At 38.1% G+C, this 22,292-nt stretch overlaps 2 protein-coding genes across 4 annotated transcripts in view; both read right to left on the bottom strand.

Moving 5' to 3' along the window:
• Positions 1 to 5,958, bottom strand: part of LOC142350700 (uncharacterized) — a 72,496-nt gene extending 66,538 nt beyond the window's left edge. For 2 of the 3 annotated variants that reach the window (XM_075402630.1, XM_075402631.1), the window contains exons 1-2: positions 5,879 to 5,958; positions 5,459 to 5,675 (exon numbers count right to left, since the gene is read on the bottom strand). In XM_075402630.1, the coding sequence (XP_075258745.1) occupies positions 5,459 to 5,673 (215 nt within the window). In that variant the 5' untranslated portion in view covers positions 5,674 to 5,675; positions 5,879 to 5,958. Of the gene's footprint in view, positions 1 to 4,698; positions 4,846 to 5,458; positions 5,676 to 5,878 lie in introns of all 3 variants that reach the window. The other variant, XM_075402629.1, reaches the window with a different exon arrangement.
• A 1,398-nt stretch (positions 5,959 to 7,356) lies between these two features.
• On the bottom strand, positions 7,357 to 11,103 carry LOC142350987 (uncharacterized). Its single transcript, XM_075403018.1, has 2 exons — positions 8,112 to 11,103; positions 7,357 to 7,985 (listed from the first exon to the last, which is right to left on the bottom strand). Exons 1-2 carry the CDS (start codon positions 11,101 to 11,103, stop codon positions 7,357 to 7,359), a joined length of 3,621 nt encoding a protein of 1,206 aa, XP_075259133.1.
• Positions 11,104 to 22,292: the final 11,189 nt, after the last annotated feature.

The following is a 22,292-nucleotide window of genomic DNA, read 5'->3' as shown; positions in this document are numbered from 1 at the left end:
TTCGTTTGTAATGTATAGAAATTAGGAATTGCTGGTAATGTTCAAGGTGAAGAGGTCATTTTGGGATTTTTCGTTCCTATATAAGTCAACCCTAATAATCTAAACTACACCGCACAACCCCCCCCCCACCCCCCACCACCTATCCACCCCCCCCCCCAACACCTACCTACCACCCCCCCCCCCCCAACACCTACCTACCACCCCCCAACACCTACCTACCACTCCCCCCAACACCTCACCCCCCAAAACCTACTTACCGCCCCATCGCCCCCGCATCCCCCGTCAACTTACCCCGCCTACCCTTACCCCCTCTCTTCACCTAGCTCCCCCGCACCTATAAAATTGTCGGCATTTTTAAAACATTTTATTGTGGTTTGTTGGGCAACTTTTGTTTTTTTTTGTCTATTTTGATGTTCTGATTTCGGTAAGGTTAGGTTAGAAATTATAATGCACGACGATTCGAGTCGTTTCGGTATCCTACCGGCTATGTTTTTTTTTATTTCATTGTCGCATTTTTTTACGATCTTATGACGTCACAACCACTTTTAATTGCTTTTTTTTATTCGTTCATGCAATTTCAACTGAAGTGCGTGCGTGATGTCATTTTTCTCTCTTAGTGGTGCTAGTTTTTTTGTTCATTCGCGTGATTAGATTTTTGGTCACACGTGACTTACCTCACTCAGAAAAATGACTACCTTACTTTGAAATTTACTTTTATTTACTTTAATTCAAAGAGATCAGGTCAAATGGGTGTGTGTATGTGTGTGCGTGTGTCACTCTAAATGAAGGTTATTAGAGAGCAGCTAATAGAGGCAGCAAAAACTTTTACAGATTTTCAAATAAAATATAGCATATCAGCCTTCAGTGAAAAGACGAATTTTTTTGGTGTGTCTTTTTTACTGATTTTTTGAAAATTCAGATCTACGAAGCTATTGCGGCTATTTTCTGACAATCTGCCAGCTATGTTTTTATTCGAATTGCCACGCTTATTTAATTTTAGGAAAAGAATTAATAATTTGCTAGAAGAAGCTTGAGTCATAATGACAAATCGGTACCAAAAATTTCCAGACCCTGATCGAGTTAAGAGCCTGAAAAAAATGGACCCATCAGTTCTGCTTCCAAGACGATCTAAGTACGGTAACGCAGGTTGGCCATGAGCGGAAAACTTTTTCAGATACGAGTTCAAGTCATAATCATACGGAACAAAAAATTGCAGCAGCACAAACCGGATCAAACAAAACAATGACGAAAAATTAAATTTAAAAAAAATGTTGCTGTGATTCCGCGGTTTTGTTTACCTGAATACAGCAAGTTTTTCTCTTTGGGTGAAGCCCAGGAAGAAAATTAATAGCTATGGAAGGAAACAAAATACAAAGCTGAAATCGACGTAGGACTTTTTTTATTGCTCTTAAAACATGTCTGTTTTATTGGAATCTTGTGTGTCTTTTCTAAATTGAAGAGGCGTTTTGGTATTCTACAAATTTCTATTTGTAAACAGTTTCGACTCAATTCAAAAACTGAATGGTTCTTGCGTGCAATGATATGGGTAATGGTAAAGCTGCTAATTGTTTTCTTATGCCACAAATATTATCGGGAGGGGCAATTCTATAATTAATCTCCAACTAGGTTTTCTTTCATTTTGATCTCATTAACACTATCTTAGTTATGTAGAAATGAATTCCCTAGCGTGGAAAAACGTGACGAAATCGAGTCAATTTGCTCAACAAATTGCTCAACCGACTTCAACCGACGTAATGTCAATTATCTTTTCAAAGCTTTCGTACTTTTGTGAAATTTATGCGTTGGTTTGTAAGCTAAGTGTGTATATGGAAAATCTTCACGACAGTACTGAACCATTGTAAATCCGGAAACTTTACAGACAATTTTACACTTGTGCATATTCTGTTCATGTCAAAATATACAATGATCTGTCTTTTTCTGAGTAAAATTTTACTTTTTATATTTTTTCTTGCCAACTCTTGTCATCCTAAAATAATGATTTTGTAATCCTACTAAGTATAGAGTTTAAATTAAAATACAATATGTTTAATCTGCTTCAAGGCAGATTTTGCATCAAATATCGGGCTACTTTAGACCATAATCTATCACACCGCGAGAAAATGTACACAATATAAATCACATCAGTCATATTCACACCATACACCATTACACGCAGGCATATTGACATCACATCTTACCACATCACACCACAGGCATAATCATATTATACTACATCGCACCACACTAATTTTTTTTATCATACTACATCACACCGGAGATATGTTCACATATACTATATAACACCATAGACATATTCACGGCATACTACATCACACCACAGCCATATGAAAATCATGTTTCTATATATTAATTTCGTGAACACATAAGGCGGCTTGTTTTAGAGGCATCACTGAGCAGCATGTGTTGACAGAGCTACCGAAGAGCACGGTTAGGCTGTTGCTTAATTGGGGTTAATGACCGAAAAGTATGCTTTAAGATCAATTATCGATTAATGTTTCTAAGAAGTCATTGACCGGCAAATTTTACAAAAAGGTCATGGACAGAAAAGTTTTCGAAAGAGTGGTTGACCCAAAATCTTGCTCAGAGGTCGTCTCATCTTCCAAAAAATGCTCTGCAAAAAAGCGTGTTGCCAAAATTTCTTTGTTAACGAAAAAGACAACAATCGGCGTTTCAAAAAAGAAAAACAATAGTGTCGAAAAAATCTTTGGCCTATTAGCTGTTCAGAAAAAGGTCTGTGACCAAAAACTTCTTCAGGAAATAGTGTGTGTCCGAAAAACTTACTATACTAAAAATGTAAATGGCCGAAGTTGTGTCAACACATAGAGGGTTTTTGACCGAAAAAGAAACATTGTTTTTCTCAATTCATTGTCAAAAAATTGCTGTTGATGAAAAAAGTTGTCTTGAAACTTCTGAAGGAAAATTCACTCATCGAAAACGCCACGGATTAAAAAATGCACAATGGAAATTGGCGTTGTCAAAAATTAAGTGTACTAAAATTTTCAAATACAGAAAAATTCGCTAAACAAAATTTGAGGTGTAAAAGACACAAAAAATGCCGATGCAAAAACCAGAGTTGGGTGCCAAAATTGTATATAACAAAACTGAGGTCTCGAAATAAATGCAAACTTTTTAGCACTGAATGGAAGACTTTTTCATGTTATGGGTGTTACTAATAAAATTTTGTATACAAAACATGATAGGTCTATAACTTTCTTTCTTTAAGTTTTTAAGAAAATTTTGTTGCAGGCATTAACCAGCCCTTTAACTCAGTTCTGTGTTTGTTGACTTCATAAAAGGTTTCGCAAAGGTTTAACATCGATTCCTTTTTTTATCAGCACATTCCTCGTCTTGGGCGCATCCATCGTGTTCTTATCACGACATTCATCCTTTTTATGAGAACTGGAATTCACTTTTTCACCCAGGATCTGTTTTCCCTTCTCTTTTGAACTGTTGCATCTTTCCCTTACTTCAGTTTCTCTCTCTATCTTCTTTGTTCTTTTGTGCGGTCTTCTATCTTTTCTGCTCTTCAAGTCCTTTCTCTAACTGTAACCTTAACTTTTTGCGATCAAATTTTTGCTTTTGCTTCTTGCGCTTGCTTGCTATCTCGCTGTTTTTGTACTTTTTATCTCGTGATTTTGCTTCTTTCTTCTTGCTCTCCAATTTTCCTTCATTCTATCGCTTTTCCTGTTATTTTTTCTGACGGTGGATTCCTGATGTTTTTATTGTTTTTGTTGCATTGCATTCTTTCGGATCTTTCCTCTCTCATCAATTTCGATTTTTTCTTCTCTTTTTTCTTTTTCAGGTTAATTCATTTTTCGCTCCCGTTGGCTTTCTCCCAATGTGTTTGCTTTCCAACGTCTTATACATTGCTGCTGATATCGATCTCTGTCTCTCTACCCCTTTATACCTCATTCTATCTGTTTTGGTTTTTTAATGCTCTGTGAGCACGTTTATTACTCTTAACTCGCAAAAAACCCTTAATTTGACATATTTGGCTCTTTTTCTGTTGGTGTGTCCAAAGTTTTGCAAAAAAATTATTGAAACGATTGCATATACACCAGTTATCACGAATAAGTTTTCAATGAGAATATCAATTGTTAAAGTTTCAAAATTAGATGCATTCAGATAGCCTTTACGGACTTGCTAGTTCTACATTACAACACAGGTATACTACCCACATCATCGTGATCACACCTGTTAATTGACCCAGAAGGTTGGTCGTGAATGTACCTGCTCGGGTCATACAAATATGCCAGAGCAGGCGCACCAAGTTGCACCGGAGAGATTACACTCGAACACCCCAAACACACCCCCGAACGAACTCGTTTTGCCCCGCATTAGTATCCATAATCAGTATCAGCAGCAGCACGCACTCATTACGCAGTATGTACGAAGCTCGTTTAACTTGTACCGTGTGTTTACAAAATGCATGCATTTTGAATGAAATCTGCATGCTATTCGGAGATGGTCAAGAAGTTTCAACGTTTTGAAAAGTTCACATTTTTTATTACTGCGGAATTTTTCTTTTATTACTTTTTTCTGGCCATAATGAGAAACTTGTGATACAAATCAGATGTTTCAGTACTGGTTTTTCAAGTTAATATTGAAATAAGCAGGTTTAGTACTGAAATACTCTGGGTGGTCAGCCTTGGTTGAAAGATTCTCCTAACTTCTTACAAGATAGGCGTTGGGTTCAATACGGTCCTTTTGAACTTGTCCAGGCGATTGTGGGAACATGGCCCAGACCAAACCCAGAACATCGTCCAGATGATTGTGCTACCATGGCCCAGATCAAACTCAGACCATCGTCCAGACGATTGTGCGCTCAAAATCACTTCTGATCAGACTATTGTGCGCTCAAAAGTCACTCCTGATAAGACTAATATGCGCTCGAAATCACTTCTGATCAGACTCAATTGCGCTCGAGATATTCTGATTGGTGAATGATTTTAAATTTGAACAAATTATGTTATAATATATTTATTTCATAAAAATTGATGTTTGCATTAAAAATTTCATCTAATGAAAAGACTATTCTAAAAGTATAATTGCTAAAGAAAAGAAAACACTACTGCTGAGAAATTTTTTTTCGAATAAAATAGTGCATATTTTGAACTCAATGGATGAATTTAGACCGCTCTCCATATAAAACGTCGTATTCTACAGTTACACAAAATTTCCTTGTGAGGGCACTGGCATGTTCTATCAGCTGGACCCCTTAGGTTCTGATCAAAGAGAGATGTGTCTATGATCAAAAGGCTGATTTTTGTTGCCTCTTGGCAGACCGAAGTGACCCCTGATCATACGATTGTGCGCTGATCGAACCAAATCCAAGACGCTTTAATTTTGGTCTGGGAACACACCGTGTGCGTTGGACTTGGTCTGATCAGAGGTCACTTCCGTATGGCACTTCAACCTGGGTATATATTCAACTTACAGAATATATCGGACGTGATTGCTATCTAAATCATTATCAGGTATGCAGTCCCAGTCGTATCGTCTTGATGGAGTCACCAGACGGTATCTGTCGTTCAAAGGTCTGCAATCATCGCTCTCAGAACACTCTCTTTTGAATGCAAGTTCAAAAACCCCAATGTCGCCCTCCCCTACGTCAGGGGAAATGTTACCTTCACGCTCCATCTCGTCTGCCATAGCTGAAACGACCCGCCCTCCTTTATTTGGAAAGTAGCAGCTTTAGCAAGCCAATATTTCGTAACCAGTTTCCACAGAACCAATATAAATTTACACACGAACTAGTTTATGTGCCTATGAAATTAAGATTTGTGTAATTGCTAATACACAAAATATTATTTAAACTGTAATAAGAAAGCGGCTGGACTTTTATGCAAAAAGTTACCATTAAGTTTGTAATTGCTGTCGAAACGGCAAGGTGTTAAATTGAATGGCGGAAAGCAGTGACAAAGGCTCTCTAAACAGTTATTTGATAAGTAATTAATTAAATTCATCTCAAACTTCGGAACAGGTATTTGCTCTGAACATTTATGAATGTTTTCTTTGCAAATAAAACAGTTTCTCTGGAACTAACCAAATGATTCTTCCCTTAAAAGCTCACTTACATGAATGTAGGGTCCGTAGAACCTGTGAGCCGCTCTTTAGTGGCAAAAAAACAGCAAACCATAAGAAAAACTAATTTTTGAAATAACGATTTATGGATTTTTTTGTTCTGATCAGATCCTGATTTATCTCTAATTGAAATATTAGAGCGTCCATTGTTTATGATTTTAAGGATCTTTTTCGTTTGTGCCCCCCCCGCAGCTTAGTGGGTGCATATTATTTGCAGCCCGCAGGCGCACGTGCCATATTTTAACATAATGATTTCCTATGTAATGACACGCTCTGTAACTGGGGGGTGCATAACGTACTGGGGGGGGGGGGAGGGCACAAACGGAAGAGATCCGACTTTAATTTAAATTTAAGCAAGAAAGTAGTAGTGTCATCCTGATAACCCATAGGTAATTGAAACTGCAGATCGCCTCCTCCCCCCCCCCCCCAGTGTTTTGCCCCCAGTTACAAAATTATCGCATCGTCTGTACTGCGTTGCAATTTTACTTCAAGTTTGAACAAACTGGAATGAACTAGAACATTCGTTATAATTAGTTACTGTTTTTTAAAGACATCAACGAGTGTGTTTCTGGTGACGTGTGCTTTGGCGACGTGGCACAGTGTTCTAACTCATTCGGATCTTTTGAGTGCACTTGTCCTAACGGATACAAGTACAATTCTTCAGCTGGGTGTCTTGGTAAGTGATTCCTTAATTTTGCTGCTTTTGTGCTTTCTGTGCTTTCCTGATAACAAATTTGGGGTAACGATACTTAGGGGTTTTTAACTTTTTCATGACCGGCCTGCTAGTGTATTCCCCAGTGGGCTGCGGATGGTTCGCTTGTAAGATTCATGCCATGGGGATAATAGGGTATAGATTTGCATGGGGATAATAGGGTATAGATTTGCATGGGGATAATATGGTATATAATTGCATGGGGATAATATGGTATATAATTGCATGCGGATAATATGGTATATAATTGCACGCGGATAATACGTTATATAATTGCATGCGGATACGTTCTTATGCGGATAATGTGGCGGTAATTGTCTCGCCGTCTGACTTTCTTTTTCCCCTAACTTGACCGTCCGCTTATTGAACTTAGGCTAAAGAAACTTTCGTACAAATTGAACTGAAAATAAAAATTGAATCAGGGGCGTTCAAATTGAAGCAACACTCCAAACAATATCTGAACAAATCTCGCACAAAGTATTTCTCAACACTATTCTGAATTCAACACACTATGAAATTGAGTTTGTACACTGTCCCTTTCACTGTTCGCCGCTACTTTCTGTAGCTTCTAAATCATTGAATGAACAAAAACTTTGTTCCTCCTCTGAGCTGCTTCTATCAAAGTCAACAATTTGGTCATCAGAAATGTCCTCATCTCTTATTCCTCCCGCATTAATGAAACCAGGATCGGGCGGCGAATAGTGGCTGGCATTGTCCAGAAGTAGGTTCAAGTTATCGCTACAGTGTTTTCTCATTCTCTTCTCCGGGGGTGGTAGATATGTTGGAAAGTCCCTATCCACTTCAGTGTCACGAAACATTTCACTTAAGTTGTCACTATTCTCTGTACTGTAATCCCAACTTATCTGACTTTGGTCAGGATCAAACCATCCGAGCGAACTAGACGTTTCGCTTTGATTATCGCCCACCACAGAAAAGTGTCCATATGGGAGCGTTCGCAACCCATCTCCGCAGATATATCTCTTATTATCAAATGCGGATAGAGATATTTTATTAGCTGTCACCGTTTTCAGTACATGATTTTCGGATGTTATTCTTGTATTTACCGCTCTAACTGGTTTCGATGTTTGGAGAGTTTCTTTATATAATTCGTGGGTGAGAAGTTTTTGGGCTGCCCTGGTCACACCTTTAGCAGACAACTTGCGACAACCTAAACAAGGTAAACATGTTTTACAATAAGCTATTAAGTTTTGTTATGTAGTTTCCTCCAACGCACTTAACTTGCATTCAAATTACTGAGGGAATGGGTTAGAAATTATTCATTATATGGACTCACTTTTTGATGTGATTGAATACATCTTGGGTTTGAGGCACACAAACTCGGATATATAGTCTCCACTGAATTCGTCCTTGATTTTGAGGACTTCAGACTTATTGTTGTTGTCGTGAAGTGGGTGGTCTTCTAGATAGGATGAAAAATCGAATTCGTTTTTTACTTCCGCAGATTGGTTGGCTAAATCCTCATACAGATCTTTTGACTCAATTCTATATAAGAGGCTGTCTGTATCCGAGTACAATAGACGACATTGAAAGTTTTGTCGCATAACTTGATAATGAAAGCGGTACATATAGTACTTAGACAAGTCGAGCACAGTTGCACCCACAATAGTCGGCGTATTCCATGTTATAATTTTCGGCTTGCTGCACATAGCGGCCATGTTCTCCCCAAATATTTTGAATCTCTCAAATTCGAATTTCGAAACAAGTTTTTCTGCTCTCTCCGCATTTCGTGTAATTTCCACCCTCGACTGTCGCCTTTTCGACTCAATTGTTTTGCCATATACAGAATTATTCATGAGTTTATAATAATTCTGTTGGAATTTATTAGTTGCGTTTTTCCGCATATTGCTATTCAAGGTAATATACGGTTCGAGCCATCGTTCCTGATTGAATTGCAGCACGCGGTGAAGTTTCGTTATACGTAATCCAAGTTGCACATATAATTGGAGTAAATTATAATGGACTACGTAGTTCTTCTTGTCAAACAGTGTTTGCAGTAGTTTAGGGACCTTAGCTTCAGGAATATTGTACTGCTCTTTTAGGTTGATTTGGAAATCGCTTAGCCACACGTCTTGTACAATTTCCTTTACAGGCGCTAGCGGATAATCCCTTTGGTTGTCGTGAACGTCTGTAGGACACTCCAGATCCACTTCAGCAAAGTAGCCGATGGCAGAATCCTGAGGCATATTCAAGATCTGGCTAATGGAAACTTCATTGGCAAATCTAAAACTTCCGATGGGAAGCAGCTCTTTCTGCATGACACCCCCATACAAATTATTAGCGTCGAGGCACAACCCGAATGTGGAAGCCTCTTTTGGGTTGAAGCCCGGTAAGAACTGATTGTTGGCTTTGAAGTACCTCGTTTCGAATACGGAAGTAATTCCGCCTCTTACTGACTGTTCAATCATGTGCAGGTGCTCGGGTTCTGTCAAAAGTTCTACGCGTGCTTTTGTTATCCGTAAAGCTGCATCTTTTGCCATATTTGGCGCTGTGAAAAATTGCGCCACGTCCAATCTGTATGTCTGGAAACTGATTTTGCGACAGTATTCCGAACAGCAGGCCAGAAGGGCAACGTCCAGTTTCAAATAGGAATCGTGGTAGTCCTGCATTGTCTCACAGTTTAGCAGCTGCCACATCTTCTTCGCTTTATCTAATTCGGACTCATTGATTGATATTTTTCCGTTTTCCAAAGAATTCGTCCATTTGCTGAGAGCCGGCAGCTCCCTCTCCGCAAACTTTGACCGGTCACTCATGTAGGAATAAGGGTAATAACACTTCTGCTTCAGAAGTTGTCTGTCAGGTGCAGGAATATGGGCGAACATAGACTCCATTATACCAAACTCTGACTCTGGCAAGGACTCCACCAGCTTTTCGAGAGATCCGTTGCAGAGTCTGTAAGAATCAACGAAGCGTAGATATTCGTAAACAGGTACGATCTTCTTGTCAGCCCTCTCAACTCTATCAACTTGCACTCCCAGCATCATTGCAATGTATTTTTCGTCTGTTGCTGGTATGACTTTGATTGTTGTTGTCGGCTCGCACTTTTGCAGACTAAGACAAATATGATGGAGGTCATAATTTTGGATGTTGTGTCCAATTACGGGAATAAAATTGGAATTCCGGCGCGCTCTGTTACACTGTGGGTGGGCCCAACCCAGGAAGCCGCCGCTGTAATGGCAGTGGTCCGGATCTTTTTCGTCAGTTTCTGAGAATTCGTTTTCACAAATCCAACACTGTTTGCTCGCATCTTTATGAAGTGATGATCGGTCACCACGGAAGAAAGGGTGTTTGCGCTTCTGTTCGTGTATATCCTTAGCAAGTTTATGAATCATTTGAACGAAATTTTGCATGCAGTTTTCCGAGCTGTCCAAATGAGTAAATTTGGGCTCGGGGTTGCCGTGCTCAATAACAGTCAATGCAAAGCCACATGGTTCGTGAACTTCAATTGGTCGCGATGAAGCTCTCTCTTCACTTGGAGCACAGGAGGCCACTGGTTTGAGAAACGACTCGAAATCAAAATAGATGACTAAGGGAGCAAACCAAGTAGCTGACCAGTTTGTGAATTTGTATAAATTATTGTCCGGTTTTGGCATGCGGATAACAGCTGGTGGATTATTACCGTAAACTTCAACATGATCCTTAAAGTTATTAACATCCTTGTGACACAAGTATAGACAGTTCCGGCATAAGTGAAGAGTTGACTTGAATTTGATGTTTTTGATGAAGCAGAACAGCCTGCACAAATCTTTGATAAGAACGTAATGGTGTTTATCATTCTCATAAAGAAGAAGCAAATCGAGGCTCAATTCGGAAGTTGTCCTTTTAGACACCCGCATTGGAAACAAATCTCGGTTTTCAAATCCAAAAACGTTAACCTCTACGTCGTTAAGTGTTTCAAACTTATCAATGTCATTGAAACCCATGGGCATTGAAAACTCACCAGCAGGCTGAAGCGATGGCATGTTTTGATAGAACTCGGGTGATGTTAGCTTTAAAGAGTCATTTCGTCCTTCTTCTCCCTCAAAATTGTTGCACTTAAGATAGGAAGCTGCGATAAAGCTGTAAATGAAACAGTTGTTGTCTGTATGGTTCCTTATGTTGAGAAGGGCTCTACAATTTTGTAACTTTCTTGGTAAGGCAATAAATGAAGATCCAGTGGCAGGTCTGTATTTGGCGAACTTAATATTGACGCGAATAACTCCTTCCAACATCCAACCACTTCCAGAAGAGGCAAAGGTAAACAACACAGCGAGCATTTTTTCCACCATTTCTACAAAATTGTCATTTGAGAGCCCTTCAGCGTACACAGGAGTCATCAGAGAGTTAGCGAAGATGGTGATACGCTCGTCGTCTTCATCAAGCTCACGAAAGTTTTTGATCAATCAGTTCCTGAATTCGCTCCTGTTTGAACTTCATGAACGCCTGGAGGTCTCTTGCTGGCACCATTTCGTCATCCGTGGGTTCTATTGAGTAGGATTGAAGACTGCCATTAAAAGCTGACTGATCGGAGGGTTGAGTAGGTTGAAACTCAGCACCAAAGACTGGAATTGAATGAACTGACCTTGTATGTTGGGCATAGAGGTGCGAACTGTTGAATCCGAGGTGGCAAGCCCGACAACAGTTTGTGAACCTTGAATGTTGAGTTTGCATGTGTTCCTCCAGTTCTGACATTTTTCGAGATGTAAACTCACACAAAGAACAGTGATAAGTTGGTAATTTCATTTCATCTGGATGAAATTTTGTTTCATGGCGAGAACGATTTCCTCTAGTGCTAAGCACAGAGTCGCAATACCGACAAGCAAAAGTCATGACGATAGAATATAACAACTTGACTTGAATATAACAACTTGAATTGAATTTAGGAAAGAATTGAATGATTCGGAAAACTAGTATTGCACTTTGTGGTAATTGCATTCGCTACGAAGGGTGTTACATGAAGGCATTCTGTATAACAACGTAGTTTGGTGGGCGCCAATTTCAAACATTTGAATTCGTCAAAGTTTATTGGTTGAAACTGGCTGGAAATTTTCGGTTCGAATTTTTATTGAAAATAAACGCAAAAAAGATATAAAACACTTTCCGATTTCAAAACTATGTGCTAGTAGACCCTCAGAGGGGTCATATCGAGTGTTGTTTTTGTGAATCACCTAAAAAAACGCATTTCAAAAAGCGGAGAAGCATGTTATTTTCTTTTGAGTTTTTCAAAAAATTACCATTTTAGACCTCTTAAAAAACGGGTGGTTAGAGTTGTCCTACGCTGTCAAGTGCGATGAGCAAAATTGCTCCCCGGGACAAAAAACACAGGACCGCACTAAAAAAATTGCTCTAAAACGAACCGAAAAAAAGTTATTTTTTCTGTCAATCATCATAAATCAATGTCATTAAATGACAATTACATGACAGAAACATGTGTCTTTTTTCTGAAGCCTTTTTCGATGACAGGTGATATGAGAGAAATTGATGCCGTGGGTCCACAATGTGCAAAAATGCAAAGAAACGCGATCTAACATCTTTCCTTAGGGTACTTCATATGCTAATTAATGCCAGATGTTAATGTGACATTGATGACCAGATGTTTTGGAAATCGGTGAAGGAGCCATTTTTCGGCCATGATGCTTATGACCAAAAACATCCAGCATGTTCCCACAAAGACATTGGTATAAAAAAATTCCAATTTTTGTTTTCATTAATTAGCAATTATGTTAATTAGTCACTAATTAGCCGTTAATTAGGCGCTAATTATCTCCGTAACGGTTAAGTTAAATTTGACGAGCGTGATGAGATGTTTTGCAGGACACAGTGTGCTGAGAACCCCTGCACCATCAGTTTCATCCCAAGTGTTTTTTGAATCCCTCATTTTTGGGGTCAAAGGTCAGAGGTCATCTATCAAAAAAAAATTTTTTTCTCAATTTTTTCAAAATTTTTTTCACAAACCTGCTTTTTTTTACCCTGTTGAACGAGAGCGCAAAGCTAGGCAGTGCTGCTAGAGGACGTAAAAACTTTTTTTAACAGAACCTAATGACATCATTTGGGTTTTCAAGTGCAATTTTTCGAATTTTATCTCTGACGGATTACAATTTTTGACATTTTTTCCAATTTATGAATTGGTTTCAGAGTTCATATGCTGCTACTCTTTTGGCATAATGTTAACAGGTCTTTTGAGCCAAAAACCGCACACATTTTGCAAAACAGAAATTGTGTTAATTCCATATAACTTTAGGCTTAACAAGCAGATGTTTAGAATTTTTATTGATTCGAAAGTCTAATTGTGGATTATTACCACAAAAACTAAACAGTTCATAGTGATTGCAGTACATGAATGCCTGCTTGGAAAATCATATCTGTGATTGCGTCATAGGGGACAGTAAAAATCTTCCCTGAACAAGTCCGAACATGATCACTCACTTGAATTATATTTTTGTCTAAGTTTTGAATAGAAACACAAAACGGACAAAAAAGAAGTTGTATTACAAATTCAAGAAAAAGAAACGAAGTAAAATGTATAACTCAAACACGCACAAATTAACATCTCAAAATTGAAACAGTTTTTTATATGAAAGTAAAGTTTCAAGTTCTAATTAAGTTAATTTAATCGAATAAGTCCATCAAAGAATTTTCTGGTCGCCGCTTTTTTGGTGCACCGCTAACGTTTGGAGTCTCTGAACACGTGGGTGTTTGGAAACTGTCGCTCAGAGCCTCCCGCTTTGGCGTTTGAAAATCTGTTCCGGACAGAACGTTCTCGTCAAAGTTATCGAAATCGTTTGGAGGGTTCCTGATTTCAGCAAAGAGAGATGGGCTGGGTGCCGGCGTAACAGTTGGACTTGGGTCAATTGCCGGTGTTGTGGGTAGACTAGATAGTGTCGATTCACTGTTTGGCGAATCAGGTGTTGAACTGATTCCCCACAAATTGGCCAAATCATCACAAGCTTGATATGCTCCGAGTTGATTTTCAAACAAGGGTACGCACTCACAGTCGTAGCGGTAGAGAATTCGTTTGGTTTCTTCAGGTAGTGTGTCCATATTACAATCTTGAAATGCTGGCAATACATTTGCAGGTAAGTGACCTCCTGAGGTAAGAATGCTGCATTCCGAAGGGTCTGTTTTTTCGGGCAGGGCGGCAATTGCATTTATAAGAAGCTTTGGAAGAAGACAGTGATGGTAAGTGTTCCAGACATTGTCTTGTTTTCGTTGTTGGATGAGAACAACAAAGTTTTCATAAACTGTTCGATAAACCAGAGTTCTTTCACAGGAAGACTCTGATTCTGCGAGAATTTTAACCGACATTTCAAAAGTTAAGTGTTAAAAGAATTCAATTAAACAGATTCGAATTTGTTGCTGGAAACAAACTGGAATTTGACTCAACACATATATGAATGCCGCCGAATTATAGCTCAGGGTTTCTGTGTACAACTTTTGCATTAGTTTCACGTAAGCTAGAGGGTCACATCTGTTTTTAATTTTGAGCCAACATACACACAATTTTAACTTGAGCGTACCACAGATTGTTATCTAGGGTTACATCTGTTTTCAATTAACTGTTGTTATATATTGTGTTCAATGTGTAGTTTCTTATCTGAGGTCACATGTGCTTTTAATTTGTTGTTTATATGATTGCTTTATGCCTTTGAAATTGTGTTCAACATGTAAGTTTCTTATCTGAGGTCGCATCTGTTTCTAATTTCTAGTGTATATGAGTGCTTCGAAATTGTGTTCAATATGTATGTTTATTATCTGAGGTCGCATCTGTTTCTAATTGCTAGTTTATATGAGCGCTTTATGCATGTGAAAATTGTTCAAAAGATAACATTCGTGCACCATATGTTTGCCATAAAAATTGTAATGAACAGACGCAAGTACGCCGTAGGCGTACTTGAGACTGTATTTGCCAATCATTTGTTTTTAATTGAGTGTTTGATGACACACGTGTAATCCAAGCTTGCCGCCGCCCCTGAGTTGAAGCGTTCACAATAATTGTTAAGGGAAATAATATCAAGTTGCGCCATGCCTTTCACTTCCACTAAAGACACAGAATTCGGCGATTGTTATTTCGACATTTCGAAAACTGATAAGCGCTTGATCAGAGCAACTGTGAAAACGTATGAAAGGACGGGTAGCTATGTGTTTCTAAAATTGTTCAAGAAAGCGGAAAGCGATTACGAATTTCAGCAGAGGGTTTCTCTAACTGTTCAAGAATTTGTGAACTTGATTGAAAAGTCAGCAGATATACGCTCTCAGTTCACAGAAGAGGAATCAACAAAACCCCCTCCAGCAAAAAAACCACGATTCCAACAAAAGCCAGAAGAAATTTCCAAGACCAGCAACAAAAATGGTTGAGGCGATGTACGAGCGTTCACCACATTACTTTAAACAATTTCAAAAAAGTTCAAGTTTCAGATTGTCGAAGAGAAACCTACCCTTTCTAACACAAATGTTTATGCAGTGTGTGCCCATTTTGATTCTGAGTTTTGCGGCTTAGTAACTAAACATTATCACGTTTTGCTTGATACAACAACTTTCGAAAAGGAAACTTTGAAAAGAAACCAAAATTTTCCTGTGCCTTGTATTTTTACAACCTTCAAATTTTTATTTTCGACTGCAACAACTTTGGAGACTAATGCAGACGTTCTTACAAAGCTCAAATTGGCGGTTGAATTCAACAGCTCCGCAGATAAAGTTGACTCACAGACAGTACGCAAACAACTGCCAGCTTTTGCCTGCCACAATAATACGAAAATTAGCAATGCAAAACAAGTGAATATAAATCAAAAACCCTGTGCGAAGATGCCAGTAGTTGCTCAAAAGACGATCTACAACGCCCGTCCTCCATCGAAACAAGTTCAAACTGATTTTGTTAATAGTGAAACTATCCGAAGAGTTGAAAACATTTTGTCTGGTCCTCATTCTGGTGCTTTTTGTCAAATTATGGATATTTTTGTTAGTGGATATAGAAAATTAAATTTTGATACTGATTTGTTGAGTGTTCGCCTTGTGTACGAAGAAAAAATTAAATTTTGAAAAAATAATTTATTGCAATCAAGGAAGGGTTAATACAGCATATGAAAAGCAAAGCGAATTAATTGAGCATCACTCAGTTTTACAATTTTTTGTGAGTTAAAAATATAATGAGCAATATAAATACAAAAAAGTCCACAAAGTTTTGAGTTTTTACTTTGAATTGGCTGATCCTTCAGTAACTGATAAATTTTTGCATTTTCTTCTAGAGAAATTATTCTTTGGTAGACATCTTTGTATGACGAAATAGACTGTCCGAGAGGATCAGCGAAGAACAACTGATCCTCCTCCTCTTTCTGGCACAATAGTAACCAATGGGTGCCAAAACATTCTGCAGTTGCTGCGTTAACAATTAGGAAACTGTTTGAATTCAACTTTTGGGGAAAATTATTTGCAGCGAAGACACCCAGAAATTTATGCTTGAGTAAAGCACATCTTTGAATAAGATCATTGATATCATCTTCGTCCATTTTTTTAGTTTGTAAAAATGTGATTCTTTGATACTCTTCTTGCACTATCAACAAAAATTGTACTAGCTTTTTCACCAATAATGAAAATTTCAATATTGTTTGGTAAGGCCACAGAAAATTTTAACTCAACAGATATTGAACAGTTTGTCAGTTCAGGGTGAATAAAGTCATGGGATGCTTGTTGGGTACTGGTCAAATCAAAAACCATTATAAAATGGTTTGGGTAATCTGTCAAACTTATTCCATGTCCATTATCAATGTACGCTAGATCCGATATTGTATTAAAGTAAAGACGTTTGTCGTCAGCTGTAGATATTGGACTATCTGCCACAGGCAAACCGTTTCGATATACATAAATCTGCTCTAGGTTGAATTTTCGGAAATGAAATGGATTTTGCCGGTTGTTACCCAGAAAAGCTTCATTTGTATTTAAGCAGATCGCCAGTCGGCGAATTGGTTCTCTCGCAAATATATCTTCTTGTTTCCAGCTGTGTAGACCCGTTGAAGCCAGAAACGTTTTTGTGAGCGTTTCAAGGTAAGGATAGGAGGCGGGACTACTCAATAATGTTTTCTCAATGGCGGACACAACAGTGTCATTGAGGGTCATCTTCCGCACATACAAATTAGCTTTGACAATTTTTACTTTGTATTGTTTCGCAGCATCATCAGACATTATAACAAAATCATCAATTGAGCGTCTGAATGCAATTCGAAGTGTCACACCACTTAGCAGATGTCTGTCGCAAGTGAAAAAGTCTACAGCAATTTTGCCATAGAAGGTGCATTCAGCTGATTGTCTCACCAAAGTTTTTCTTCTGTTCACTTCTGCAGTTGATAGCGTTCCCGGGTTTCCCTCATAAGAGTATCCCTGACAGGCCAGCCATGTATTTTTTGCATCTTTATTATGTGAGAACTCGGTCTCAATGAAACTTTTGTGAGCATAATTTCCGTTAGCGTTCGAAATTTTCAGTCCATTAGCAGACACTGTACAATCAGAGAATAGTGAATGAAACACATTATTGCAAAAGTAGGGAGAATCTGTTCTGTAATGTCAGCGGCGGCTGTAGCGTCATATTTCAAATCAGCTTCAGAAGACTGGACAATTTTACATTTAACTTCGAGGAAAATTTTTTGTAAATCAATGAAGTTGTTTCTGTCACCAGCGACTTCAAATTCTAACATGGGTCCGTTTGGGCTGTAGATTGGACCCAATTTTTGACAAAAACTACCATCAAAAGTCACCAGCAGTGAGGGTTTTTCAAATAAGTCCAATGAGCTGTGAGTTGCTTCTGATGGTAACAAATTAGCGATCATCGTTCACTTTAGCAAAAAAATCCGACCGACTTCTTTTTGGTGCTCTATGCGTTGAAATGGTCTTTCTGCGTTTCTCGCCTACTTTCATTGGCTTGCCTCGTATTGATTTCCTCCGACGTGAAGTAATTCGTCGAGATCCACCAGTCTGTTTTTTAACAGTTTTTGAAATTGTGTTCTTAATTGCTTGTTTAGGAGATTTTTTGTTGCCCACTACATCCAGAATCTCTGGTACACTTTGTTTCAGGAGCTCTTTCCCAATACGTTTAGCAGTTGGCAAAATGAAGCGACGTGCTAGGGGCAGTGCAACACGTCCAATTCCTGCAGCTAAAGCTCCAAAACCACTTCCTCTTTGTCGATAATGTCCAGAGAAATGAGGCAAAGACGTCGCTTGATTAGCATAGTAAGAATCCATTTTATTGGGAAAACTTTTTCAATTGTAGTGTTAGAATAACTTTTCCAGTTCCCGAAAACGGAACTAATTGTCCTGTTTCCGTCCGCAGTTCAATTGAAATTGATTGAATTGTGTTGGTCAAAAGTTTTTTGTAGTCTAAATTTGTAAAAACGATCCGATGAGTTGGTTCAAGCTCACATACACTACCGTTTTTCAGACGTTGTTTTGAATCAATGACTATCAAAAGAGGCGCCATAGTGTCACCGACGTATTGGTAATCAATTATGTTTGTATAGATGAAAATAAGGTGCTTTCCAGCACAAAGGTCGGCTGGAAATTCCCCATAATATGCTTTTGTATCATCACTTTTCATAAGCCTGTTTTCATTTGGATTCATTTTGTACCCAATATGAATTCCGTTACCGTCAGGAATACCTTCAAAGCCAATGATGCTGGGGATTTCTTCACTGGGAATCGTAATTCCCTCATATTTCCCTAGCAAAACTTCGTATTTTCCAGAGCTCTTAATTTCTCTGAAAGAAAAATTGGGTAATCCAACTGTGCGCTTAATTGTGGCAAGAAGTTGCGCCACCGTATCAAATGTTCCTGGCATAAAAGCTAGTTGTTGCCCGCTATAAGGTCTAGAAATAACATTGGCTCCAGAGGACATCTTTTGGGAATCTTCATAATCTTTTAAGTTGTATACAGTCAGATTTCCGTTTACAATATTTTCTATTTTTGTTGGGAATATGATTTCACTTAGCGCCACTCGCCAATCACCTGAAAGTTGGATTTCGTCATTAAAAAGATTCCGAAATGATGCAAGTGTGTTTGAAACAAATATTTCCATTGAAGCTGATGAAACCACGTGAACTGTAAACTCGTCTTCAAACCGGTTATTGGACATTTTCAACGAGAGGGAGCCTGACAAGTTGTAATTCTGGTTGATAAAATTTTCCTTGAATTGGTTCGTTGTTAGCGTCGACTAAAGAGTATGTTGGTGGGTTTAATGTAGGTATTCCCGTTATTTCAAAGACTTCGTCTGTGAATGATTGCTTATAACTTTTCCGGAAAGCTTTGTCCTTTTTAACTATTCTCACAAAATCCCCAATGTAAAACTTGGGCTTCTGAGTTGTGCTTTTTTGCGCGATCAATGACACTAACCGCGGCACATCCTTTTTGGTAACTTTATTTGGGGCAAGTTTAGTTACCCGATTTACTCTCGAATTGATTGTTTTCACAAATTGGTCTAATTGGTCAATGTAGGAATATGTCCACTTTTCTTCAAGGTACCGATGAATTATCTTTTTTAGTGACCTAATGTTCCTCTCTGCAAATGCAGACTTTTTTTCGCTGAAAGTACTGTATAAATGAAATCCACGTTTGTTGCACAATTGTTTGAAAGCTCCAAGAAACTCTTTACCATCGTCAACCCACACTTTTTCAGGCTGCTTATTTTTGATCATCTTTTGGAATGCTTCAGCTGTTTCCGTCGCATACTTTGTTTTCAAGGGTTCCACACGCAAATATCTTGATAGACAGTCAATTGCTACCAAGAGATATTTTATGTTACGGTTATATTTGGCTAGTTTGTCAACGTGCGCCAAATCCAATGACCAAATCTCATTAATGTCCTTTACAAAAACTTTAAGCCTGGGAAATTTTAATCGAATTGAACGGTACTTTGTGAAAGACGGTTTTGTCTCCAAGTAGGACTGCACTTTGCCTAATGGTAGCTTGCTCTGATTATGTAAGCGTTTTGTGCTTCCATAGGAAGCTGGTCCTTTTAAATAAAGTTGTTCCAAACGTTTTACCTCAGGAGAAGAAAGACCATTTCTTTTGACTGGTCTCTTTTTTGTCTGTCGTTTCGTCACTTGTTTCTTCGTAATCTCTTGTTGGGTTTGATTTGGATCCACTACTGCGGGGTTTTTCTCGGCTTGGGTAGAATTCTTGTTCACTTTCTGACGAGTTTTCGAAGATTTGCTTGGCATAAGTGTTTGCAACTAAATGTGGTGATATATCGAGAGCAGTCAAAATTTTTGAGTACTTTTTAATGTCAATTTTTTTTGTGCTTTGCTGTAAATTATACAAAAAAGTAGAAACTTTAACGCCCAGTGGTTCTTTATTGATATGAAGTACATCGTTTCCTCCAATGGAAATGACGTCAGATTGCATAATGTGTTCAAGTAAGATTACAGATCGCTTAATTTTGTTTTTCTCCATTGGTTCAAGTTCAGATATTATAGACTCAAATTGAGAAATTTTTTGTTTCTTTAATTTTGGTTCAATCTCACTGTCTTCACTGACTGGTTGTGATGTTTCTTCTTTAGTAGCCTCCTTGTTTTCGTAAACACTGCTCATAGTTTCAACAGGCTTTTCTTCTTTTTGTGGTTTTTCAGATTGATTTCTTTGAAATAGTGATAGTTGAGTTGCCTTCTGTTCATAATTAGGGTTTTCCAAAATTTCATTTTTTACAGGTTGATGTGACAAAAACATTCGTTTTGGAATTAAAATGAATTCTTCCGTATGCATTATTCTTTTGTCAAGTATCTATAGCAAGAAAATCCAACAATTCTCACCAATTCTGTTTCTTTGGCTAAAAGTTTCCTCTTTAGTTTCAAACTTGTTTGATTAGATAATAGTGTTTTGAATGATTTCTCGTAACCTTCTAATTTGGTTTTATTAACTGGAACGTTTCCATTGACAATATTGAGTAAGCACTCGGAAAGGAATTTAATGAACTTATTTGGAGCTGTCTTGATTATTTTTCCTACTTCTGAGTCCGATATATCTAGCATCTGCCGCAGCATACATAGTTCTTTCTCTCTCATCAGTTAAATGGTGATAACAGCTTTAGCTGATGGAAGATAGAAAATTGATGGACCTGGAGGAACAATATTTGAACAGTAACGTAAGACGTCGGATGTTTTTGGATCTAAGTCGATTAACAAATGACCAAACTGCTTCCTGATTGCTAGCTCATAACTTTCCTTCAAAAATTGTGTGTTATTCAGTTGTCGACCAATAAAATTAATTTGCTGTGTGTCTCGTGGTGATTTGAACAAAATTATGTGTGTTGTATTCAAATCAATTGTTCTAGACCATTTGCTCTGTTGAAACAAGTTGTGTTTAACATATATCACACTAATGTTTCTATGTCGCCCCGCAGTTGCTAATTTAGAAAACTCTTTGTCGTTGAAAATTTCTTCACATGAATCGTCAAAAACAAGCAGACAGTTTTCTAACTCTGAAACGAGTTCAAAACCAGAAAACTGTTTGAATTCTACGTTCAATTTTTTCTCTAATGACTGATAATTTGGCTGATCATGCTGATAAAAATAAAAGATTTTTGGAAACTCTGGGGAAAAAGTGCCATGTAGTAACATTTTGAAAATCAGCTCAGTTTTTCCGCAACACGATGGCCCGCAAACAGCCATGAACAACATGTCAGAAGTTGAAATTATTTTGTTCATAACTTGGGATTAGGAAGAGCGTACCCAACTGTGCACGAGAGTAGAGAAAACCAAAATGTTGATTCTTCGCAATCAAGTTTGAAAAAGACTAATTTGATCAGAGAAACAGTTATGAGAAATATTATTATTGAAATTTGTGTAAAATATACCACTTCTGATCGAGGTAATCTCGAATTACAGAACCTCCAAGACTGTCTTTCTTGGTGCTCGGCGTCGAAAACCAAGTCAGTTATACCTCCGCCCGAATCCAACTGATCTTCCGCTTGACTCATTTTAAAAATTTATTTGTGAAAAATGAATTGCAAACTTGTTACAAAATTATTCAGCGATATATATTTCATACAACACATATTCAGAGTCTTTGTCATCATTTCTGTAAGTGATTGTATAATTTGCATTTATTGAGTCTACTTTATCTCTGAAAACAATGGACTCTACATCGTTTTCTTTCACCCGCCGCTTGATTTCTTTGGGAAGACTCTCATCGTCCAGAGACATCAGAATTGGTACTGCACGCTTGGGCATAGGTAAAGGGGTTAGTTTCAGTCTTTGCATTTTCTCTTGTATAGACATGGTACAATTGAAAGTATTCCACAAGAGAAAGATATTTCTTAAAAACTTCTATTTCAGCGCCACCACACACAATCTGCTGTTTTCTCAGAATTGTTTGTCCACGAGAGTCAATTCTTTCCTCCTTGACTAGTGTTACAGTCAATTGATTGTCGGGCGCTATACAACTGTAGACTGTCAAACTTGGAGATAAACTCACTTGAAGCAGTGATGGATTTGTCTTCTCT

The sequence above is a fragment of the Convolutriloba macropyga genome, chromosome 12 (assembly GCF_964194025.1).
Source record: "Convolutriloba macropyga chromosome 12, txConMacr16.3, whole genome shotgun sequence".
In the NCBI taxonomy this organism is placed as follows: domain Eukaryota; kingdom Metazoa; phylum Xenacoelomorpha; order Acoela; family Convolutidae; genus Convolutriloba; species Convolutriloba macropyga.
Note: the sequence above shows the minus strand (reverse complement) of the source record. Positions and strands in the feature narration are given on the sequence as shown.

Excerpts from the sequence above, each read along its gene's own strand:
- LOC142350987 (XM_075403018.1), bottom strand. The coding sequence starts at position 11,103 with ATGGTGGAAAAAATGCTCGCTGTGTTGTTTACCTTTGCCTCTTCTGGA. Across the intron at positions 7,986-8,111 it reads GTATTCAATCACATCAAAAA|GTTGTCGCAAGTTGTCTGCT; the intron begins GTGAGTCCATAT and ends TACCTTGTTTAG.